The sequence below is a fragment of the Nicrophorus vespilloides genome, unplaced genomic scaffold (genome assembly GCF_001412225.1).
Source record: "Nicrophorus vespilloides isolate i.1.1-1 unplaced genomic scaffold, Nicve_v1.0, whole genome shotgun sequence".
In the NCBI taxonomy this organism is placed as follows: domain Eukaryota; kingdom Metazoa; phylum Arthropoda; class Insecta; order Coleoptera; family Silphidae; genus Nicrophorus; species Nicrophorus vespilloides.
Genome location: NW_017100108.1, coordinates 405899 through 423744, shown reverse-complemented (window position 1 = coordinate 423744; position 17846 = coordinate 405899). Strand labels below are relative to the sequence as shown.

The 17846-nt window shown below is 33.4% G+C and overlaps 4 protein-coding genes across 7 annotated transcripts in view; 2 read left to right on the top strand and 2 right to left on the bottom strand.

Moving 5' to 3' along the window:
* Positions 1-8444, bottom strand: part of LOC108568340 (rho guanine nucleotide exchange factor 12) — a 62108-nt gene extending 53664 nt beyond the window's left edge. Inside the window, exons 1-2 of one of the 2 annotated variants that reach the window (XM_017929352.1) lie at positions 8004-8444; positions 2015-2247 (exon numbers count right to left, since the gene is read on the bottom strand). In XM_017929352.1, the coding sequence (XP_017784841.1) occupies positions 2015-2247; positions 8004-8035 (265 nt within the window). In that variant the 5' untranslated portion in view covers positions 8036-8444. The remainder of the gene's footprint in view (positions 1-2014; positions 2248-8003) is intronic. The other variant, XM_017929354.1, reaches the window with a different exon arrangement.
* Positions 8445-8648: 204 nt separating this feature from the next.
* Positions 8649-12773, bottom strand: LOC108568342 (tectonic-1). The gene is made up of 5 exons (XM_017929359.1): positions 12528-12773; positions 11405-11638; positions 10924-11080; positions 10691-10875; positions 8649-10639 (listed from the first exon to the last, which is right to left on the bottom strand). Exons 1-5 carry the CDS (start codon positions 12771-12773, stop codon positions 9500-9502), a joined length of 1962 nt encoding a protein of 653 aa, XP_017784848.1. The 3' UTR covers positions 8649-9499.
* LOC108568344 (polyglutamine-binding protein 1) lies at positions 11676-12540 on the top strand. The gene has a single exon (XM_017929364.1). The coding sequence runs from the start codon at positions 11797-11799 to the stop codon at positions 12517-12519; it is 723 nt and encodes a 240-aa protein (XP_017784853.1). The 5' UTR covers positions 11676-11796; the 3' UTR covers positions 12520-12540.
* A 1709-nt stretch (positions 12774-14482) lies between the features above and the next one.
* Positions 14483-17831, top strand: LOC108568343 (serine/threonine-protein kinase VRK1-like). Of its 3 annotated transcripts, none has more exons than XM_017929363.1 (6): positions 14483-14674; positions 14814-15184; positions 15647-15966; positions 16023-17217; positions 17471-17610; positions 17683-17831. In XM_017929363.1, coding segments are annotated over exons 2-6 (1725 nt in total). In that variant the 5' UTR covers positions 14483-14674; positions 14814-15182; the 3' UTR covers positions 17751-17831. The 3 variants fall into 3 exon arrangements, with proteins under 3 accessions (XP_017784852.1, XP_017784851.1, XP_017784850.1); XM_017929362.1 differs by having other exon boundaries at positions 14483-14781; positions 14849-15184; XM_017929361.1 differs by lacking the exons at positions 14483-14674; positions 14814-15184 and adding an exon at positions 15235-15574.
* Positions 17832-17846: the final 15 nt, after the last annotated feature.

Genomic DNA, 17846 nt, shown 5'->3' with positions numbered 1-17846 from the left:
AGTTTGGGAACCTCTGATAACACAGAGATTCGATTAGATTTGGAACATCGAGAGAAACGGTTATTATAATACATTATTGTTAGCCTCTTTATCGCATATTTATTTTATTACTCACTCAATGTTTGGAACACATTCCGCTCGGCTTATTTCACTTTCTAACAAAAATCCATTACGTGATTGCTCAATTTCATTCATTAAAATCTCATGAGACGTGCTTTCAAGCATCTTTCAATCAATCATAAAGTTTTCTACAATATAATTCACGTGTGTAATAATAATGAATGTTATTGATTTTTTAAGTTAGGGATTTATTATTGAAATTAACTTTAACATTTCAGATGAAACTGAAAAAATATTTCATTCAAGAATAACACTCACTAAATAATAACAATATTTTAGTAAAAAAAACGAAAAGCTATTATTTACATGAGATAATGCACACATTTGTGAAACTGTTGCTTTATTTTCCGGTTTTTTTCGAGATTATATCTAATAATACACAATCAAAATGATTCATGCACAAAAACTTAATATTTTAATTTGTAATCTAATCTGTGCAATATAACTTTGAATAGCATTCCAGTTAAATTACTTACTGCAACAAAATTATGTAAAATAACCCATCTATTTAGATACGCAAAAATAAATACCAAAAACAATTTCATTATTCAATATTCATTCATTTTAATGCAAAATAATAGTGTTTATAGAAATAGAAAATGTATTACTGAAACATGCTTAAAAAATATGAAATATTTCTTGCGTCAGCATTTTCGAAATACGGTTTTACTGTTTTTGCAATTAAGTACAATTTTGTGCGACAGCCAATACGTTGCGTACCTCTTTATCTTTATTTCTTGACATATCTTTTATATATTAATTCTTTCGCACTTTAAATTAAATAGACATTTCAGTCCTTGTAATATAATTTACAAAAAAAAAACCTCTTAGGACAAGAATGTAAGAAAGCAATTCATACAATGAAAAATATATGGTTGTAATAAGAAACTTCCCTGAAATAAAAATTTAATCGTTAGTTGCTGGAAAAGTAATATATTTTTTTTAAATAAAATGTGATATGACCATCACAAAAATAAACGTATGCTTAATATGCAATAGCAAAATGTATGTACAAAAATGATATGACAATGCCTGGGTAGAGTTCAAATAAAACAAACAATTAATTCGTAATTATTTTTTTCTTAAAATTATAACTATTTATTTACTCACCGAACAATAGCTTAACAGGACATATAATTCGAAACAATCGTGTGGATACAACCTTGTATTGGTATACTACTCTTAATCCTTCAAATTAATCAATATGGGAACAAATAGCATACGTTTTTTACTATTTAATTTATCATTTGAATAAACCGAAAATATTATCAATTCCGTATCTATATTAATATCTGAAAAATGGATCTTAACATAACAAATTTGCTTGGATTATTATTTGTGCAATATTACTAATATTGTTTCCTTATAGTTATCACTGCATATTTTTTAATAAAACTTGTAATTATAACATTGCTATATCATTTTTGCACCTCTTTTGATAAAATGTCTTATCCTTGCTACATTTATTTTAGAAGATTCTGATAAATTGGTTACTTTAAACCAGTGTTTGCCAAACTTTTTTTACAATCAGTAAGGATAATTTGTTTCGCGGCACACCAAATAAAAAATCTTTACAAAATACTAGTATTTTGACCTATATTTATAAATCTTTCGTAGCTCACTAGCTACACAGTTTGGCAGACAAAACGGATAATACTAGTAGCTAAATATTATTTGGGTCTCATTTCCATATATGACATACATCAAGAATCATTATTCTTCATAATAATTATTAAATAAGGCATTCATATACAATGGAACCTCTAACTTCAACTTTTTTGGTATATTTATATTCTTCAAGTTTGTCAACGTTAGAATTGAGTTGATTCTGAGCTGTTAAAATCTAGTTTATTTAGATAGAGGTAGGAAATGGTTTGTTTATCGTCATGGTTACCTTGTTTGACGCTTTGGATGAAGACCGGGTTGTCGCCGGAAACCTTCATGCCGTAGCCATTCTCGTACTTGATGACAACCACCCGGACGGAGCTTTGGTGTCCTGGGGGGAAATTCTGGCTGTCGGCCAAGGAGACGGGCCGAGCGGATGCCCCCATCCCCCCGGCAGCGAGGGATGAGGGCGTGCACGCGGAGCTCCGTTTCGCCGATCCGTTCACATTCGACAAAGTCCGTCTGAAAGCAGAAACAGTGGGCGGTTACATAACATACAAGTCCTCGTTAATTTAAGAATTGCGAGATCACCCCGCCCCCGTAAGAGGCACGATACGCAACAGCTCTCCCTGATAAGCATCGAGCACATACACAAACATACATATAATGGTGCATTGAATAATTCCTAGAATTTTGTTATCTGATGCAGAGTACGCTACATTGGCGCAAAAGCAGGCCGACATCGAAAAATCCCGATCTCAACGGTGTCCATCCATTTGATAAATAACAGTATAAATCGAGAGGAAATGAATGAAGCCTATAAAAACAACGTCAACTATTATTAGACCCCATTATTTTTAGAAGTCCAGCCGGCTACGAACCGGCTACTTATAATAAATCGACCGATTTACAATACATCGGCTATAGCGATCTACTATATAGCCCATATGGGTCTGAAGAAATCCGTCAACCTTCTGAAAAGCCTGCTTATTACATTTGGATACAAAGGTCAGCAACCACCGAACATTAGGAGTTCGTCTCTACCACTTAACGACTCTTCAATTGCCGCCGATAGTTGCTCCATATTATACAAAACTTTCTCGTCGTTATGCACACATTTTTTTTTAAATATTAGTTAGTATTAAAGATCAGCTGCTCAGATTAACGACGGACGTGATTCAGTTATGAAAATCGCGCCCACCTAGGGTTTCAGGTTTTATTCCGCTCGCCTTCATTCTGCTTCGAATAAAAAAAAATCATTCAAAAGCAACACTCTCCCACCGGATCCGCGAAAGACCATAACGAATTCCGCCGGCATTTCCATACACCCAACTGTAATAAGGTAAACAAACAGCGTTTCGTAATTAACTAATTAGGTTGCGTTGTAAAACAAACGAAGAGGAACCGAACAATTGAATTACACCGTTTCTTCTTCTACTTCTTTCCTTCCCCACATGTCAGACTAGCAGCATCAGATTCTGCAAGTTCCGCTTTACGAGACGGGTGCGACCAGAAGAAAAATACAAATAAATAATCCGACGGTTTCCACTTCGGTGGGTCATAAAAAAAAACTATGAACAACCTGCAGCCAAATAATTGTCTGGAGATACCATCTGATGATTATCTTTCCGTACTGCGCATTTCGACGTGATGAAACACGCTCGTAGGGTTTTCGCTCGAAATTTTGAACGTTGAAAGAAATTCAGACCTACAGCGAAACCAGTATTACAAGAATTACTTTGAATTCCCCCGATGTACGGTAATCTTTCTTAACGAAATGGAATACGGTAGTAACCTCATTAAACGATGTTCGAGGAAACGAAAAAAAATCCTGAATTAAACTTATTTCGTAATCCTACCTAATCCATATCTCAAATTTCGGAAGAATTTATATTTCAATTAACGATAGTTTTCGTTTAGTTTATTTATTTCTTACCGAAGGTCTTCCAAGTAAACCATCCATAAAACTAGGTCATAACAAATAATGTAAAGCTTTGTTCTTGGAGATTCATGAATCAATGCTTTTTTTTCTATGAAACGTAAACAAGAGGAAATGCGGTTGTAAAATATTAATTAAAATGTGATGTGATGTGATACTAATATGAAATAAATATTGCCGTATTTTCCGCAACGCTAATGTAAGCTTACGTACATATTCCAACTAACTTTTCATGAATTTGACAATTTAACGAATCAAATTCGTTTTAATTGTTACATATTTTTGTCGATAGTTGATAATTTATAATTTTAGCTTTGACACAACGACAACTGTAATTTCGCGACCTCAACGGATATGATTAGATACTTCCCAATAATAGTTAATACAGAAAAAATTCTAATAATAATGCTCACCATTCTTGGTGTAATTAAAATCATAAGACTACCGTAAATAATACTATACTAATGAATGTATTTTCGGACACACTCGGTAATAAACATCGTACATTCTTGGAATCAATAAAACATATGACGTTGGACTGTGTTACACTGACTGCATTTGCATTTCAAACACACCTTCTCATAGTTTTCTTTTCCAAACACATATACCTATTATTTCATTTTATTTAAACCTGACGTATCGTAATTCTGGCATTAAAAAAAATAGACAGAAAATCCAACTAAAGCCTGACATCACCGTTGTCGGTTACTGTTTATAATTAATTTCTACATAAAATCAATTGTTATAACAAGCATTCGATTGTATTAATTACGAATAGTTGTATTAATCGCAAATGAATCACACATGGAATTATCTTGGCTGCAAAAGACCATTACTCAATGATATCACTTTTTATATCATACATTTACATAAGTTGCTACTGATGTTGTAGCTTTCAAGCTTGTCAATAATAATGAGTCATGAGTTTTCCTCTTGTACATGAATTTAAATCTGGTCACAACTATGGTCAAACGACATGGAATATTAATGAAGCTTCCACTAAATATACAGTTAACATATACTGTAAACTGTTAAATACAAATAATTATAGACGATATTTATTGATGGACTGTCTGTAATTTACACACAAGAGTTTCATCTCAATAAACATATCATTATACAAATGAACTATAAACATTTCACTTTAACATTTTAAAAAAAAAGTTATGTTTAGTTCTGTTGATATTTCGAATTATTTGAAAGAAAAACTAACTGATTTTAAAATATAATAATCAAATGGTAGTAAAATCATAAAATATTGTCAACCAACAAGAAATTCTGCAAATCCATATTGTATCCATAAAATACCTCAGTCACGAGAAGACAATAATAATAGCAATAATAGTTTATCGATGACAGTGCAATCCTTTCGCACAATGCAAAGTCAGTCTGTGCATTATACAATTTGTAAGAAATGCTAAATAAAATCATCGCTCATAGCGAAATATGATCATGAATAAATAAATATGAATATCATTCGAATTCATATATAAGCAGAGAGAACAACAAATTGAAAAATAAACTTTCAAAATGAGTCAGTGATAGCGAACCTTTTGGGATCGGTATATCAAAATTAGGAATAATAGATGATGACTGATGAGGGACAAGTGTGTTTGACTTCTAATATATTTCATATGTGATAAAACAAAAATTATAATATTTTTGGTGTCACTTCAGATACGCGTGTCATAGGTTCAACATCACTATTCCAATTGATTTTTTTCTAGATATATTACATACTAGGTGAAGCACAAAGAACTATCAAAATAACAGTATATCAATAATATTCTAAATCACATTATTTTATATAATGAAAATTTTTCGTTAATCAAAACTATTAAAAGTCATCGAAGGACGATGTAGTAAGGAAGTTAAGTTCCGTAATTGGGACATATAATTAACATTAATTTATACCAAAATCGAAACTAAAAAAAATAATACGATTTTCACTAGATGTCTTCAAAACAAAACACTTGATCTATTATTTACAGGAATATACGAAACATTTTAATGACTATATTTTATGGCAATAGTCTTTTAGTTTGTTGCAACATGCTGCGTTGAATGAAAAAAAAAACAGAGGTGAGTCAGCGATGCATGCTGATATTGCGAAAACCTTGTATTATGTTACATTTATATAAATACATAGAGTATTCCAAATAATTTTATTACTATAATATATTTATTCAATGCATATTACATAAATTACTGAAGACTTGATAACGTTTAGAAATAGAATGTTATTGCATGAAATATCGATTTAATTCCTTATCTAGTTTGCTAATTCGATTTATTAGAAACAGTTTAATTAACAATTTCTTTGTGTATGCTTAAAATTAAGATTTATGGTTGTAATAATTTTAAAACTGAAATTAACAAACATGTTTTTCATTGTAGAACCAATATATATTACATAATTATCTATATTCATTATATTAGATCTTGCTATATTTTAGTTATATTTAGTAACGTTTACTGCACCCAAATTTAGAGCTCAGAACTATATGTAAACACTTTGACCTTGAAAATATAAATTGTGAAAAATATGAAAATAATTATAAAATTGTTATACCTTCAGCACTGTAATTCAAAACATATTTTATTCTTTATAATACTTTTTTTTAATTTTGAAATTACAACACATTGTTAAATTGACGGAAATATCGAAAGCGCAAATTATTTAAGATAACCGTTAGAAAAATAAATATAATAAAAATTCTTTTCTAAACTGATAACTTAATTTTATATGAGAATGAAGTCGTATTTATAATTTTGTAATGTAAATATTATAAGTTATTATCAGTTATTGAAAAGATTTAAAATTAACATAAACTAATTTAAGAGATACATAGATTTAACCTTTAGGTTGGAAAATCTACAGATATCTTATTGCAAATAAGTAGAAATCTTTATCAGCTAGACAATATATTAACCTAATATTTAACTTAATCTTAAGATAAGCTAACTGTTTTGCTCATATAATTGAATATAGTATAGTAATCCTATGTCCAATAATTTCGTAAAAATAGGAGTGTTGTATGTATTACATGTACAGTTCCTTTGAGACTGGCGATAATTTCCAAGAAAAACCCCTCGAACGATTAAACCTGTCAAAAAAACGTTGCTTGGGATACTTAGAGACAGGTACCTGGATGATCGTGGATAAACCAAGGTTTCGGTTGATTATTGAATAGGTCCAATATAGGCCCTTGAAAAGAGAGGAATAAATAGAAGACCGACGGTGGCTGTGTCTGGCGTCTGATAAAAAAAAGAGAGGTGGAGAGGCGACGTTATGTCCGAAACGCTTGTGCGGCAAGTGCAGCCCATTGTGCCACAATTTTGCTGCAGTGTGCACTAAATCGCCCTTGGCTAAGCGAAAATTGCACGGGCGTTTTCCGCCAAAGAAACAAACAAAAAGTAATAATAAGTATAACAACAAAGGGGGAAAACTGTAATGAAATGTTACGGGAGTAAAACGTAAACGGCGACCAAAAGCCGATGTAAATTTTTCCGATTTGTACAGTTAGCATTCGTACGTGATGTGAAAAGGAAATTGGATAAAATAATAATTTATGTACACATGCTCACGAACTCCACTAGGACTTCGGTATTTCTTTTTCTCCGTCCCGCTCTTCTCTACACTTCTCTCGGCGCACACGAACTTACGCTACTCGAGTTCTGTTATTTTCGTCGGATAATTGGCGTGAATAATAATAATAATACACAATTTGCAACGTGACGTGAGCATCGATAATTAATGTAATTAAGAGAAAATCAATCGAGATAACAAGCACAGATGAGAGGAGCTGACAGTGAGTCAAAAAGCCCACACACGCACGCATTGATATTGATTAACCCATATATTTACAACACAGACTGTAAACTAGATGTTGTTGTTGTTGATGATGGTCAAATGAAGGGAACCTAAAATTGTCCCCCCAATCGTCTCTCTCACTCCCTTTACCTGTTTACATCACAAAACGTGCGCTTGCACCTCGAAATAACAAAATGAACAAAAAAATACGAACCTGACCCGCAAGAGGAGGACAAACAATAAGAATATAAAGTACGTGTATGCATGTGTGCGAGTGTGTTATGCTCCCAAGGATCTGGTCTAATCTCAGACAAACCGGTTTTGTTTATGCATTTAATAAGGAGGAAAAGGAGCAAATGAATGACGTAAGTGTGCTAAACCGAATAAATCACGACTTGAAGAGAAAGAGGCAAACCCCCGTCGCGCCGACGTACGAAAACAAGACGAAGAAAAAAAACACCCAGCTCAAAACAAAAACAAAGCCCAGATAATGAGGGGAAAACGGAGCGCGAGAAACGGACTCACCTTTCGTTCAGCGTTGAATTCGAGTTATCCATGGTATCCTATAAAGCTTAAATCACCACACTGTACGACGATAAATACGAACTTTCGAGCACAGTACAACACATTTTGGTTATTCGAAGGCACTGGCATCACACACTTGCACACACATACACACACACGCGCACTCTACTCGTATGCTATGTGCAGACGACGGGACGGTACAGCGGAATAATAGCTGGGCCAGCAGTCAACTAGGTGCAGAGGACGGCACTCTTTCGTCTCGATAGTTCTCCTCCCTCTTCGTCACCCCTGTCCACCCTGGGCCATTCTAGATGTCCCTCTTCAGGTAACCACCTCGCAATTGTCGCAGCAGCTGAAGGGAACACGGGGGTTCTCGCGAATCAACAACACTCGTCAACCAGCAACACTTGACCAACAAGTGTCAGCCATGTTGAGATTTCTTCATTTTGAGTCACTTGGGGCAAACGCCTGCGCACACTCCTTCCTCACTCCCATTTACAAACTGCAACAATGAAACATTGCTTATGTATCTAATATCATTTAATCCATTCGAATTAAATACAATTCGGTTTATACAAATTTACGAAGCAGGATATATTTTCTAAGGTACAAGCAGGCATATATAAAAAGGTTTCAAGGAACTTCATAATACCAATAACTAATTTATTTACTTATTAATTTCAGGTCCGGTGCATTATACAGTCAACCATCGTTCAAGTTGTTACATTAATTTTTAACACTTACAAACAATAGTTAGGACATAAATTAGTTAAAAAATAGCACATTAAAAATATTTTTAAACTTATACATCGCCATCTAGCGGCGACCGCGTCGAAGTCGTCGAGATCAATTAGCGCCAAATACAAATAACTCTGACATCTCAACGCTTTATTAGCAATCGATTGTTATTTACAATGTTAACTATGTTTTCTAATCGACATGCAGGCGGTGCCACATGTTTGAGTCCTGCAGCATCGGCCAGCGCCTGGGCATTCCCTTCTTGATGAACATTCTAGTCCTGCCCTACAAGCACGTTTAGCCTCCGGACTAAGAGGAGGCGGACAATTATTTCCAACTACAACTTAATTAACAATAGCAACAATAAGATGCGGTCACACACGTTCGATGATTAAGTATAAATCTCAAAGAGGTACTCACAATCGCAACAGTTATTATAATATTTGCAGCAATATTCGTTAATAATATCACCGCAAACATTGCATAACTCCTGTACAGAGCTTTCGGCATGCAGCGATGAGAGTATCGCGAATATTAGCACCAACGTCAAAAACGATTTCATCGTGAACGTTTCGTTATTGTCTTTGCTGTGTTCAGATGCTGGTTCTATTTGAATATGATACAGAAACGCACGCGGACCAAAAGGTAAAACAAACACAAAGTAACAGAGCCAAAACACAAAACGAAATAAATAAGAAACTGTCTTGAAGGTGAAACAAAACGATCAAATATTCAAACCGCACACACTCATACGAGTTTTACACAATCCGAGCCGCTTTCTCCGTCAATATTTGCACGAAAACGTAGACGAAAATTAACAGCGCGTAATCGGCCCGAGCTCTTCGGCCATAGTTTCCAAGTTTAACGAACGGATAAAAGAAATCGTGCGGTAACTTAATGTTTAATGATGGTGGAGTCACGTATTTCTGAAAACTATCAGAAGTGATATCCATGAACATCACCTCGCTTCTAACGCGAACCGTTACCTCTGTGTCCACCAAACTCAAATTAAAGTAATCAGAAAAACCGATGCTAACTCCGGCGAGCTTTTGCTGATCCTCCTCTTCCCTAGAATGATACAAATCTATCCTAATCTTTGTAGCAATGTTATAACACTTTACACTATTCCCGGTAGCATCACCGAATGTATTATTCAATACGTTTAAAGGGTGATCAGTAAATACAACTTGAATCCAATCATCTCTTCGCGTGGCGTTTGCATTTCCAAATAAACCCACGGTTAAATTTACCGTCTTATTAATCGACTCATTGTATTTCAAAGACCATATCTCAAAAATTGCATCCTGAATAATACGGCAAACCTCTTGAGCCGTCCTGTTATCGGATATCACTTTCTTATGCAACGTGCATTTCGTAAAAAGATTGTATCCAAACTCTATAGGTAAGTTTATTTCATTGGAGAGTACGCATTTACCATTCACGTTCTTTGGCAGGACCATAAAACTTTTTGTGAAATCTGAGCCATCCCTATACACGTGTTCAGTAACAAGCACTTTCGTCTCGTTCGTGGTAGTATTCACGGTCGTATTCCTGAGTGTTACCAAATGCGCAAGTAATATCGTCTTCCCCACTAAATAACCCGGATTTCCGCTTAACAGATGCGTATAGTTTTTGGTGTTTTTGGAATCCCACAAGTATTCGACGATAAAAGTCTGTGAAAATTGTGTTTCATCTACAGACGAATTGAACAGATCCAAGTATACATTGGCTCTGCGAATTCCATGTGTGCCATTGTGGTAAAACACGTATCTAACTTTTTCTACCAAGTTCTTGCACTCGCCGAATGCGCACTTGGTTTCGGCGGATGTCAAATTCGTACAATTATTTTTTCTACATAGATAAACTACCAATGGGATGCATACGTTTTTAGGACATTCCTAAAACAAACACATTACAATATATTTTATACATTTAATATTCATGCTTACTGGAGACCTTGTTATATTCACTTGGAACATTTGCGGCGAAGATAATACTGTTAAATTATTATTGTAATGCTGAATAGTGAGGTATTCATCAACACTGTTTCTGCTGCAGCTAGTTTTCAAATTCTGTAAATACTTCACCTTCTTTTTCATTAAACAAGCATCCGTTATGAAACTGTCTGGAATTTCTAATATTTTATATAATAAATAAATAAGTTAGATATACGAAAAAATACCTAGTTTATAAATATTTGTATAATTCTTCAGAAACCATATATCATCTCCATATGTATAATTAACGTTATAATCAATTTCTACTTGATTCAACGTGAATTGGGGCCATTTAAGATTTTTTGACCTGTAATATTCCGCCTCTTCTATGTTTTTAATAATCTAAAAATATTAGATTCCATTAATAATACGATCGACAGAAAATATTTGAAATTTTTATAAATTATATTGTATATATCTTTAATTTTTAAAATTATTGACATACATATACTGTCCGCACTTAATCAAACTTTTTCGCTGTGATCAACATTTATAAAAAAAAACATCCCTCAAGATTTAATTAGCAGAATGATGTTTGTCATCTTAACAGTTACTTTTTCTCTTATTATAATGTTGCTATAAATAGGTTTTAATTATTTATGTCACTGTTTAAATAAATATTATTATTAGCACTATTAAATTAAACTTATAGGAAAAACATATTACCTGTTTCTTCTGAACTGTATAACGTTTTGGTAAATTTGTCCTATAAATGCAGAATAAACTGCTCTGGTGAATTTCCCATTCATATAATGTGTTATTTATGTAACGTTGCTGGTAATAGTTGCAAAATTTTGGATCCTCATCGACAGGTTTATAATCCGAGCAAAATTTGAATGAAAATTTATCATCATAGGAGCAGTCTTTGTCGCAACAACAATTTACCTCGCATACATTCATCTAAAATTTAAAAGAAATTTAGTTAACACATGATCTGGTGGTGGCGCTTGAATCAGTTTGTTGTGATCGAAGACTGTCATCATTAGTCGAGGCAACATAACCTAAACATAATACACATAAAAACTGGAATTCGGCCTAGAAATTTTATATTCTTCGAGATGCCTCTACCAGCAGCATTAGCAGCAAAACTAGCGAAAAGAGGTTTGGTTGGTCAACAGAAACCGACAGTGGTCGTTGAAAAAGAAAACAAGCCAGAATCCAAATGTGCCCTTTGCTGCCCCAACAAATACAATATTTATCATGAGTGCACTACTTGGTGCCAAATTCACTGGAAGGTTCACAACAATCCTGAGCCTCATTACATGAAGAGTGTGAAGAAAATGTTAGAGAAATATCCACTACCCAAGAATTGCACAGAGCTGTTTGACAATGGAGTTGGTAGGTATTACTACTGGGATATAGAGAAAAATCTAGTCTCTTGGTTGCCACCAACACACCCAAAAGCAGTCCTCACTGAGCCAGCAGCCATTCTAAGGGCCAGACTCAAGGAGATGTCAGAGCAGGAGCAGATTCAGAGGGACTTTGAAAAGCGGACAAGAGAAAGACATAAGGAGAGGAAGGACAAAGAGGATGAGAGAAGGTACAACAAGCATGATGATAGGGATAGAGGTAGAAGGAGGAGCAAAAGAGAGGATTTACTGTTGGATCCTATGGATCCAGCTTCATACTCGGATATACCTAGGGGAAGCTGGAGTGATGGTTTGGAAATAAATAAACTGAAAGCAGATTCTACAGCTCCAGGAGCATTATTCCAACAGAGGCCATACCCATCACCAGGAGATGTTTTAGAAGCAAACAAATCTAGTAATAAGAAGAAATAAATACTTACATGTAAATTGCAAGAACAGTATTTCTTTTCAACCAATTTCAATATCTCCTTTCTCTTCTTTTTCTTTTTGGGAGTTTCAGTTGTAATATTAGCTGTGCTTGTTTCAATTGAGCTAACTGTTGTAGTACATGTGCTATTGTCCATGTCACAATTATCAACTATTTCAGTTACATTTTCAAAGTCAGTGCTGTTTTGGGCTACAGCTATTGCTACTAGCACAATGTACATAAGGTGCAACATCTTCATTTATATTCGACACCGAATTTGTAGAAATTTCTAAGAGCAACGTGAACATCGAATGTGACTACTCCCATTGCCTCCGTGTTCAATTTGTATCGATCATTTGTTGAAAATATCAAATCGGGGTATTTTAATTGCGGGCCGCCGCCCATAAAGTATTGTACAAAACGCTCCTTAATGCCTCCGAATGGTCGCCAGGTGTAGCAATGCAACGTGTGGGTGCCAGGTGATGTGGGAATTGTCACAAAACCGTATCCAAAGAGGTGACAACGACCAAGCCAGTCCAAATGGTAAACTTGCAGATAAATTTTAGGCCAACCTATTTAAAATACTATGAGAATGAAAAATGTGTAAGTATATTGAAATGCTGGCAATGTTACCTTGCACTCCACTTGTAGCTAAATGAATGTCAATTGGATAACACCATTTACAGGTGCTCTCAAAAATGGAACTGGAGACTTGCGTTTGACCCTCTTGTTTTCCAGCGACTAATTTCCAATTATTACCTGTTGAAAATCATCAAATTAAGAATTTAATGTATAACAATTTATTATTTTACATAAATTATTCCCTTTTATTTAGTTAAATAATTCTTATTGAAACAAACATTGTAATGTATAATAAAATATTTGAAAAATGCAATGACAATGATTAAATTCCTTAGTAAGAATTAATAAAATTAGTTATAATACATCCATTCAACAAATATAAATAATACAACATAACTTAATAAATCAGCATCTGAAATGTTCATCTCTTCACAATCTAGATTTTGTAATTGTAAACTTGATATATTGTATTATAGCGTTCGAAATTAAGAAAACCTGTTTGTATATTATTTGATGTATAAAAAAAACAAACAACATTATATTTGTAAATATTGCATATAATGAAATACAAACTTTTATTGTATCCATAATTAAAATATTTGTAAACATTTTTGCTTGAAAATTATTCAAGAAGTCGATTCATATACATATCTTAATTAAAATATTTTCGTGATTATTACTCATTATTTTTAAGTTTATAATAAGAGATTTACTATGTACTACTATACATGTATATTTATATCATGAATAAATACAACATAGTTTTAGAGTAATATGTAATTATATATGGTCTTAGTCCTTTGCAGCAGATTCATTAAATATTATTATGTAATTCTTGAACTTTTCTGATTTTGATGATCATTGAATTAATATTTAGTATTTTCACATAAAATCTTTACTTTTAATAGGAAATTATCGTATATTAAATTCAATTTCAAAATGGTTGATAGTTTTAAGTGAAGGAAGTACATAACAACAAGATTATTAATTTTTTTTATTACTCCTGAATAAGATTATTATATTATTAATTTTAGGTAGATGAACAATTTGTAATAATTTTGTATAAGAATACAATATATTAATATTTTTCATTTGACTTATGTATGACTTTTAGTAACAAATCAAAAAAACAAACAATTTTCCATGTAATGTACAAAATGGAAAATGAAGTCTGTATTTTACTTAATATTGAAAACTACTCTTACCACATTGCAAACTCCACTTGCAGAATAAGCTTTGAACTGGGAAATCTTTGGCGCCGGTGATTTGCCCGATTATGTGCACCTCTGCCATGGAAAACAAAAGAACAATCGGAGAAGACTGCGAAATGCAGAAACAAAAACAAAACGGTAAGTATCGGTGACGTTTGAATTTGTTTACAGGGTACCAGCAGTTGCCTGGCAACCGCCACCATAGCCGTCAGTCGCGTGTTAGCTTTTGGGGGACGGTCGATCGAATTATTGGATGCGTCTCATCCTAAATTAAAGATCTAAAAATACCAATTGTATTACAAATTGATTCAAATATCGATCGTTGTTGCTTTCGAAACCAGAACAATATAAGATAAATAGGTTTCAGGTATTCACCAGTTTTCATTGCTCGAACTTGTAACGGATGTCAACCGAACTATAAACATTAATTCTATCGTTATCAAAGCGATGATGATTACGTTCGTTGTTTGTTGTGTAAGTTTATTCGTACATTTTTTCCGTTACAGATTTTGCAATAATTTGAACTTTCTTCGAATGAAAGCGAGTCGCCGGCATTGGGCATTGGAAGATACGCAATCGGCGCATGGCGAGTGAAGAGCGATCGCGCAGCTGAGCAATGAAGAAGGAATTAAATGGTAGTGATATTTTACATGTTTTTGTCGTCAGTGCAACTCCTGTTACGGGAAAGATGGCTGAATGAGAGTGGCAGAGAACCGCCGTAAAGCGAAAATCAACAGTTGCCATGTAAAAGCAACGGCCTACAGGAAAAGCACATACACAAATATTATTATTTGAATGTACGCTGTGTGTTCGTGTCTATTTATTGATTTTTTTGATGGTAGTAAATAAAACAGGCAGAGCCAAATATAACAAAAATGTATGTATTCTTTATTTATTTACATGTATATTTAACAATCTTTACTTGTCTCTTATCCAGCAGATATTTACTTACTAATTGGAATAAATATTTTAGTGACTATTACAGTTGATTATCTCATACCACAGAATTTCAAAGCAGAACTTCAATTCATGTTCAGATAATTCAGCTTTAACAAAATGTTTTAAACCTTATTGTAAAAATCATGCACTCTGACCATTCTTGGCAATTGTTATCATTCATTTTAATCATAAGAATATTGAGGTTAAACTCAGTCAATGTTATATTAAATCTAGCTGTTGTTAAATTTCATATGAAATATTTCAATCGGGTATTTCTGCATAACTTAAATGTATATTCAGAAAATTGTCAGCAGGCCATGTTCATTCAGTAAGCACAAATCTATAAAGAAACTTTACTGTTTACAAGTAGTATAATGACAATATTGTGTTTCACTTATAGGAATTACAAAATGAGAAAACGTGTGGCTGAGTGCACAGATGAATATGAGCCACCTAAGAAGAAGCGATCAAATCAAACAGAAGTGACTGGCAAACAGAATATAAGGCCAGGTGAAATTCTAACTGACATTTGTGGAAAGCAATGGAAACTTGGACCCTCAATTGGACTGGGTGGTTTTGGTGAAATATTTTTAGTTTCTGATAGTATCAAGAAAAAAGTGGATGACAATTGCCAATATGTAGCTAAAATTGAGAACCACACAAATGGCCCGCTCTTTGTAGAGATAAATTGCTACCTGAGAATTGCTAAGCTAGATTTAAGTAAGTACTTATCTTTTGTTTTAGAGTAATTTAATTTACCAATGTATATATTGCAGTTAAAAACTGGATGTTAAAAACTGGTACTAATCATCTGGGAATGCCTTTCTATGTGGCATCAGGATCACACCTGGTACAGAGCACCAAATACAGGTTCCTAATATTACCTAGATATCAAATGGACTTGGAGCAAATACTTCAAGAGAAAACCAAGTTCAATTTGAAAACAGTCTTGTTAATTTCAATTCAAATATTAGATGTATTACAATATATACATAGCAAAGGTTTTATCCACGGAGACATTAAAGCATCCAATATATTATTGAACTGCTCTAAAGAAAAAGAAGTAAAAAGCAGTAGGAGAATTTTAAGGCCAAGAAAAAATTGTAGGGTGGTAAAGGACACAAATACTCCAACGGATACACCATTACGAAGGGATGACAATGAAGTCTACTTACTTGATTATGGTTTGGCCTCAAAATATCTGTTATCCAATGGTGAGCATAAGGAGTATTGCGTGGACCAGAGAAAAGCGCATGCGGGAACTATTCTATTCTGCTCTTTGGACGCCCACAAAGGCATTCAAACTCAACGATCCGATTTGGAGTGCTTAGGATACAACATAATCTATTGGCTGACGTCTAACTTACCATGGAACAAAAATTTAGAAGACCCGGAGAAGGTCAAGCGGAAGAAGAGGCAGTGTCTATCCAAACTTAAATCGTTCCTGTCGTTTTGCTTCGGCAATTACCCAAAATTCCTGTGCGAGTACTTCCAGCATCTAACCAAACTAAAATATAACGAGAAGCCAAATTATGCTTTGTACAAGTCGATCTTTCTGAAGGCGATACAAGAGTATGGTTACAAGACCGACAGTCAATTGGATTTCGAGAATATCGAGGGTTGGGGAAAGATGAAAACTAAGATGAAAAAGAATCTGGAGAATATGAGATACCGAAGGGATTTTTCTATGATACAGAGGACGCCGTTGAAATCAAATCTACCTGTTAAACCGCTGCTCAGGAAGAACAAAAAGAATCTCTGTCGGATGAATTGGTCGAGAATTTTAATAGATCCTGAACAGATCCTCAAGCAGAGTAACAAAAAAATAAGTGAATCCAGCGATTCCAACCATAACATCAGCAATCTGAATATAAAAAAACTGAATCCCACGTACGCGATGACCGAGATTTATAATAAATATTTAGAAAGGATTAATAATGATGGACAATCTCCAAAATATAAAATGGAAAGGTAAGTACTATTTAAATATTTTTTTTATCTTTAAAAATAATTTTCTTGTTAAAAATGAGTATGATATAAACTTTATATAAGTTTGAATTTGTTACTTCAAAGTTCAAATGAAGTGATGCATACATTTTAATTAAACAATAATAACGCATTATAACATAACATCAAATATGCTTTACTTAAATAACTATATATAAATATATACAATGCCAATGTTATACTTTAACGTGACTAATGATAGTTACGAATATTTCAGCTCTCCGATTGATGGATACACATCAGCGATGATGCAAGTGCACAATAATATAACAGAGAGGAAGTATTTAGTATGTTCAAATAATAATAGCAAAAAAGCGAAGAGGACTTATAAGAAAAGAAAATCTAAAAGGAAGCAGAGTAAGTCATATATATATACATATAGTAATTAATAAATATGAATAAACAAATGTAATTAATTTGATATTACAGAAAAAAAATCAAATTCGCAGAAAAGTGAAAAGGGCACTTCGTTACGCTCTTACAGTTTACGTGGATAAAAGGATGTTAAGAATATATTTTACAAGACTGGAACTTTTATACACATTTTTTGTTTAGTATTTAATTTTTTGTTATCTCGATGGTCATAACGAATC

Excerpts from the sequence above, each read along its gene's own strand:
- LOC108568343 (XM_017929361.1), top strand. The coding sequence starts at position 15,390 with ATGCACTCTGACCATTCTTGGCAATTGTTATCATTCATTTTAATCATA. Across the intron at positions 15,575-15,646 it reads CAGCAGGCCATGTTCATTCA|GAATTACAAAATGAGAAAAC; the intron begins GTAAGCACAAAT and ends TTTCACTTATAG. Across the intron at positions 17,218-17,470 it reads CCAAAATATAAAATGGAAAG|CTCTCCGATTGATGGATACA; the intron begins GTAAGTACTATT and ends CGAATATTTCAG.
- LOC108568342 (XM_017929359.1), bottom strand. The coding sequence starts at position 12,773 with ATGAAGATGTTGCACCTTATGTACATTGTGCTAGTAGCAATAGCTGTA. Across the intron at positions 11,639-12,527 it reads ACTGTTCTTGCAATTTACAT|ATGAATGTATGCGAGGTAAA; the intron begins GTAAGTATTTAT and ends TTTAAATTTTAG. Across the intron at positions 11,081-11,404 it reads ATACAGTTCAGAAGAAACAG|ATTATTAAAAACATAGAAGA; the intron begins GTAATATGTTTT and ends TAATATTTTTAG.
- LOC108568344 (XM_017929364.1), top strand. The coding sequence starts at position 11,797 with ATGCCTCTACCAGCAGCATTAGCAGCAAAACTAGCGAAAAGAGGTTTG.